The 6,819-nt window shown below is 40.8% G+C and overlaps 1 protein-coding gene across 1 annotated transcript; it reads right to left on the reverse strand.

Moving 5' to 3' along the window:
- On the reverse strand, positions 1-5,942 carry trhrb (thyrotropin-releasing hormone receptor b). The gene is made up of 2 exons (XM_071500974.1): positions 4,789-5,942; positions 1-3,376 (listed from the first exon to the last, which is right to left on the reverse strand). The coding sequence occupies exons 1-2, from the start codon at positions 5,569-5,571 to the stop codon at positions 2,951-2,953; spliced, it is 1,209 nt and encodes a 402-aa protein (XP_071357075.1). The 5' UTR covers positions 5,572-5,942; the 3' UTR covers positions 1-2,950.
- Positions 5,943-6,819: the final 877 nt, after the last annotated feature.

A 6,819-nucleotide genomic window follows, 5' to 3' on the forward strand; every position in this document is an offset into this window, starting at 1 on the left:
TCCAGAAACAACTTTATTTGGAACATAAAGATAAAATGTACAAACTAACAATTTCTAGATAACTATCAACACACTCACAGGATCACATTATCTAAAAAGCAAGACTGAAGCAGCATCTTCTAAATAGTACATTACAAAATAATATTTCTAATGTTTTAATAGGCAAAAATGAAAGAGTGGCATAAAAATATACAGATGACTTCTCTTTTCTGCTTGACAAACAGAAGAGTTACCATAAATAACAATCACTTTTAATACACAGAGAACATACACAAGTGCATGAATCTACTGATACTCAAAGCATGTACAGTACTGGAACAATCATTAAAATAAAACAACAGCTGTTATTTGATATTTTCCACCTTCAGCGGTGTATGAAACCCCATTTCAGAGCGAGGGCTTCACCTTCCTCTGCTGCGTCTGCTGCCACTGCCCAATTATAATCCCATGTGTGGTAGATTTGTGCCCAGAAATTCATAAACAGTCACTGATCTGGCAGAAAACACCACACAACATCAGTGTATCTAAAGATCACACGTCCATCCAGCCTTGTTCACCAGCTCACTGACGGCTCACAAGAATAAAAAGCGAGACAAGCAAAGCGATGGTTTGTTAAATCCACAGTTGACATGGTACAAAACACAGACCCAAACACTACATTCACTTTGCCTCAGCTTGAAATCACAAACACTGATGCTCAGATAGAGTTTATAGTGTTGCAGCTAAATTATGTCAACATGTTCCTTACCTTACACTTTATCTCTGTAACACTATATACAGTCTTTGATACAGTGAAACAGTGATGTTTACAACCACTGCTGCTGCTCAAACAAAAGAACGTTTTTTTAAATATATAAGAGAACTACTACTAAAAATACCTTAAGATATTAGGAGATATCTCTGTCTAGTAAGGCATATTTTAAAGGGTTTATAAGCTGTAACTAGTGCTATGTATTATATTAACAGTTTATTAACATAATAGGACTTGATGGTTAATTAGAAAATGTATAAAGTCCTAAATAAAGGGTCATAACCTTCTCACTTTATAAATTAAACCATCAATTCTGTATTAATAAATGTTAACATGTTAATTTATGTAGTAATAGATTCATTCAAATGCTTGTAAAGACTACCAGAAAAAACATAGCAAATACATATCTTATTCACGCTGACCTCCATTAGTTTAATGTCTCGCCTTGGTGCAGTGATGTAGAAGTGTACTCCCAGGTGTGTCAGTGCATGGTGACATCACTAGTGGGTGTAGTCACAGGTGCAACACACGTCATACTTTCGACCAGATTGGGCAGGTATTAGCTTACTCTTTAAGAGCTGGATTCACTTCAATAAACCATCAAGTCTGAAGTAGTACATATTAGTAAATTGTTGAAAAATAGACTTTGGTCCAGATGTTTTTTTATGATTTTAACTGTCAGTAGACTCCTTGCAGTTGAAAGGAACAGTGAAATTAATGTCTGATACTTCCTTCAAAAAAACACCTTAACTTCAATTTTTTGTTTTTAATAGATTCTGATGCTGCTACAGGAAAATCTTCCCCATGCATAAAGATGTAGTTGTTTTTCAAGGCTAATAGCTAAAGTGGATATTATAATACCAGGTAATGCATTATTACATACTTGCATCGTTTTTTCTTAATCCCTCTACTCTGCCACTAGCAATGACAATCCCTATAAAGAAAGGTAATAACTGACTGCAAATCAGCTGACTGGATGTTGCTGAAATGCTGCCCATAAATAGCAGTGAACATAGGGTCTGATTTCATAAAACTCTTAATGAATATTCCTTTAAATAGCTACATGAGAATAGCTGCAAAGTTGTTCTTACAAATTGCTTATTACTAATCTATAACACATCTTCAACTCAACTTCCTATCTTTAAATAAAGTCATTAGTGACAATTTATAAACCCCTTAAAAAATATGCCACAGAAAGAGGATGAGCCTGTGGCAGCTATAGCAAACTATATTGAACTATAGGCCTATTGAGCTAGAACAAATATTGAACTTAATTTTTATGGCACTTTTTAATTAAGGTAACAAAGTGCTTTATGTCAGTGAACACCTGTCTGTCACAGTGGTGTCACTCAACTTAGCGACCGCGCACAGATGTCACCCCAGCATCCAGAGCACACAGCACTCTCCATCTTGGTTTTTGCAAGGTGCTCAAGGCTGTGCATGTGTCCTTCACAATAAAAATACTGTTCTGTGAGGGAGGGCTCAGGTGTGACTCACCCTTTTAAAGGACCGCCTGCCCTGAAAACATCAGGGGGGTCAATTCGCTCATGCAAAAAAAGGGTGAACTAAAACACAAAGACTGGATTCCACACTTCTGAGTGGGAATACGATCTTTGTGGGTTTTTTCATGTCTTTGGTATCCTTTGGTATTAAAGTGTCACTGACCAGTTGTGTAGTACATGTAAATGAGTTCGGGGGAGTGTACTGACTTAACTTATGTCAGGTAGTTACCCCTCGCTGCTGTTTGGAGCTGCCAACATGCCATGCAGCACTTCCATTCTGCAGCTGTAGAAAAATCAGAAATGAGTCTGTCCTGGTCTGGATATTTGAAGTGAGAGCAGTGCTTTTGTTCACAATCATGTTTCGTTGACTCCTGTGAAGTATATTACGAGGGAAAGTCCAAGATAAGATAACAGCTGTGCGATAAGAGAGCACTTATCTATCAGTGTTTGTGGCTTTACAATGTCTGTGATCATTCTCGAAGAAGAGCTTGTTTGGCTTTGTGCCTCAAAGACTGTCATTACGCATCAGTGGCTGTAATCTGTGTTTACATCTCTGGCTACAGTAGCCTGCCTTCGAAAAGGTCAGCAGGCACTCAGGAAACACTATTGCCACTTAACAGAGTCCATTAAGCAACATTTTCAAAGTCTTTAATCCTCAGCTGATCCTCAGAATCGTCTCTCTGGCCTCAAATGAACCTCAGGCGTCACCGAAATTCACCTTCCCATACACACAGGGGTCTGGAAACATCATTTTCTGATCAGACAGCAGTTCGTCTGTGACGGTGAGCTCCTCCAGCTCCGTTGTGAAGTGATCAGTGCTCTCCACCATCGACGTGTCCTTGACGGCGCTGTAGGTGAGGGCCACGCTGTAGGTGGCGGGTTTATCTGAGCCCTTCCCCCTGCAGCGGCAGATCTTGCGGAAAGCGGCACGAAACTTCTGAGACATGGCGTTGTAGATGACGGGGTTGATGGCGCTGTTGAGGTAGATGCAGATCCGGCAGAAAAGCAGGAACCAGTTGTCCAGGTATGCCCGGTCCAGGAAGGAGTTGACCACCACCAGAGTGCGGTACGGCATCCAGAGCAGGGCGAACAGGATCACCACCACGGCCAGCATCTTGGTCACCTGTGGTGGGCAACAGGGAGAATTATGAGAACTGCACTGAAGCTCTGAGGGGAACTGTGGCGGTCCAATCAATACTGTTGAACAAATACACAGAAATAACCGATGTGGAACCAAACATTTGTACTGAACAACAATGAATCAAACATTTTCTAACATACTCTGTTCTTGATCTTCATGATTTTTAGATCAATAACATCTTGGAAGGCTGTTTATTATTTTTAGTGAGGGGAGAAGGAGGTCTGGCTCTTTGTAAACCCAACTGAGAAAGAGTCAGTTCACACAAATTACAAAAACGACCTTTCACAGTTGATTTCCGGTGGTATCCATCCAAGTTTATGTTTTAATTTCCCCATGTTTCATACATAAAACCAAAGGGTCAAATTTGTTGTATTTTATTTATTCATTGTCAGAGCTGAGACAATTAATTGACAGAAAATGAACCTTTGGCAACCGTTGTGATAATTGATTAATTATTCATTGTCATTTTTATAAGCAAAAATCATCAAAAATGTGCAAGTTGTGGCACAATATTTACTTTATTTTTAATTTTTCTGTGATAGTAAACTGAATATCTTTTTTTTTCTACTGCTGGTTGAACAAAACAAGAATATGTGAACTTGAGCTTTTGGAAACATGACGTCAAACAGAACATTCATTGAGAAATTTCATTGAGAAATTTTGGTCCTCATACATTTCTTCATTCATTCTTTTTTTTTTCAACATGTTTTTTTTTTTTACAGGATGTTGGGTAGAAAGAGGGACTCAAGGACTTTGCCAAGGAATTTTGTGTTAATCTCAAGTCATTCAGTAGTGACTCTAACATGCTTATTTCTAGATGAAGGCAAGAGGAATTTCATTTTTTCTTTAATTTAGTGGCAATTTTGTTGAAGTGTATAGTCTGCTCCCTGACTCATCTTTTTTTCAATGCCATTTAGTTTGTAAATTATTTATCGATTTATTGACAGTGGTGGATGGAGCATCGATATAATTTACTTACAAAATACCACAATGTAAAAATACTCCATTACAAGAAAATGAAATTGTTACCTTGGCAGAAATGTTTAGGTATTATTGGCAAACTGCCCTTGATGCAGGAAAAAGGCCCTTGTGTGCTTTTATATATCACATGATTTTATCTGTAGTGATGCATTTATGTGTGAGTAGCGTTTTAGTTTTGTAGGTGGTGGATGTGGAACTATGGGGTTTGGTGGTTTATTCAGTAATAATACTTGATATTTTAAAAACTTCTTCAAAATCCTATGGTGTAAAGTAAATAGTAGGCTACTTAGGCTATAGCTGTTGATGTAGTAGGCTAATATTTCCCTCTGAGATGTGATGCATAAAAGGAAAATGCATTGTAGGATAACAGGATCTGAGGGAGACGGAGCCAGGCTGTCCGCCTCTCCACCCACCTGTCTGCGGGAGGTCGCGGTGGAGCTGGAGTGGCGGGAGTTCTTACAGCTGGTGCTCTTGTTGATGGTGTGGTTGTTGTGTCCGTTCTTCTTCTTGTCTTTGGGGTCGGAGGGCAGCGGGTTGAGGAACAGGATCCGGGCGATGAGTCCGTACAGAACCGCAGAGAGCAGCAGCGGCAGCACGAAAAAGACGCCGAAATCGAAAAAGTAAATGGGCAAATAAAACTTCCTGGGAACTCTGTAGCCGCAGGTGATGATGGTGATGTTATCGTACACCAGCTCCTGGATGTCTGACAGGTAGAACCACATCACACAGTAAAGACAAGTAAAAGCCCAAACGAACAGAATGATCTTCTTTGCTCTGGACAAAGTGCACAAGAACTGAGCTTTGATGGGATGACAGATGGCGATGTATCTCTCTATAGTGAACGCTGTTATGGAGCAGGAGGACGCGTTGATCCCCAGGTACTGAAAGTAGGTTATACACAGGCAGCCGTAGTGGCCAAACACCCAGGATCCAAACAAACTGTCCGTGATCGTGGGCAAACCAGCCGCCGTGAGCACCATCAGATCCGCCACAGCCAAACTCACCAGGTAGCAGTTGGTGGGAGTCCTCATGTGTTTGGTGGTGAGCACCACCAGGATGACCATAACGTTGCCAACGATTCCTACAACACAAATGACGAAAACCAATAAACTACTTATCACTTTGTATTGAATGCTGTAGTCCGTCCAAATCCCTAAAGTGTGGTTCCTCTCCGGAGATGCCGTAAAGTTTTCCATCTTGTTTTTAATCAGCTCAAAATTTCCAAGGTAATAAAAAGAGACGCCGCAGCGCGGTTGTCGCTCCCCGGCGCACCGAACTGGTTTTACGCGCGACAGAAGCGAGAGATCAACCGGCTCTGGAGGTTTGGAAAAGTCAACATCGACCTCAAACTGAATCCAGATCTGAGCCGCACATTAAAGCGCCATAAAGTGACAAAGAGCTGGTCGGACTCTGGTGCGAGTTCGCGGTCGTGCTGTGCGTAAAAGAGCGATGCGTCGCTCTGCCCTCGTCGGAACCAACTGTGGGAGTGGGACAGATGGAGGTCTGGTTTTGAGCCTTGCGTTTGGCACAAGCTCGCTTTACGCATGCGAGGAGGGGATGAGCCCATTATTACATTTCCAAACCAGACCTCCCCCCAGTCATCGAGACCAGCTGGTCAAACACCAAAATGTGACAACGTCGTTTTGTCTTTCTGTTCTGTTATTGTGTCATCACTTACGAATAGGCTGCAGAGATCCGTTCTAGTGCTGAATATAAACATGCAGGTGTGTTTGCTGCTGTCTGGTTATGAATGTGGACTCTGGACTGTTCAGCCTGTAAAAGAATTCAGTGTGAGGTGTGTGATGCGGAGGACAGGAAGGCTCTGCTGAGCAGCTCAGCTCAACAGGCTGCCACGTTAATAAAGTGGGCTCCATAACAGAATGAACCGCAGCTCCTGTTGGATGGAGCCGATCAATATTTGCTTTTAGATGAAGCTTGAGTCATCGTGCTGTTTCTCATTTGGAATTTAACTTAAAATTGGATGCTTTTTGTCATTACTTAATCATAAATTCCTCTGGGATATGCAAATTTGATTTGGCCTGTTATGTATTTCTCAGTGGCTGCAAGTGGATGAGATATTGGCACCAATCTAAGATCAGTGAAGTGCTGACTTGTCTTTGGCTCTAGTCCACATTTTAGAAACACTGTTCACCCCAACGCACTGCTACCCCCTTGAAAATGATATGACTAAATAAAGGTCTTTGTATTAAATTATTTAGTTAAACGTTGATTTCTTAAAATAAAAATATAAAGAAAATAATACATTCTGCTGGAGAAATGTTGAAATCCTGTATTCTTTACCCTTTTGCCCAAAATAAAATAGTGGAATCAGCCTAGAAAACTAATAATGTGCAGATGTGGATTGAAAAGTCCACTCACATTGGTAAAATCACCTAAATTCCCCTCATATTACTGTGGATGTGACCTCAGTGTGGCCTGATTTA

Source organism: Trachinotus anak, unplaced genomic scaffold, assembly GCF_046630095.1.
Source record: "Trachinotus anak isolate AG129_WGS33_773 ecotype Australia unplaced genomic scaffold, CSIRO_AGI_Tana_v1 ptg000016l, whole genome shotgun sequence".
NCBI lineage: Eukaryota > Metazoa > Chordata > Actinopteri > Carangiformes > Carangidae > Trachinotus > Trachinotus anak.

Coding starts and splice junctions, on each gene's coding strand:
- trhrb (XM_071500974.1), bottom strand. CDS start 5,571: ATGGAAAACTTTACGGCATCTCCGGAGAGGAACCACACTTTAGGGATT. Junction 3,377..4,788: donor CCGCGACCTCCCGCAGACAG/GTGGGTGGAGAG, acceptor TGCCCACCACAG/GTGACCAAGATGCTGGCCGT.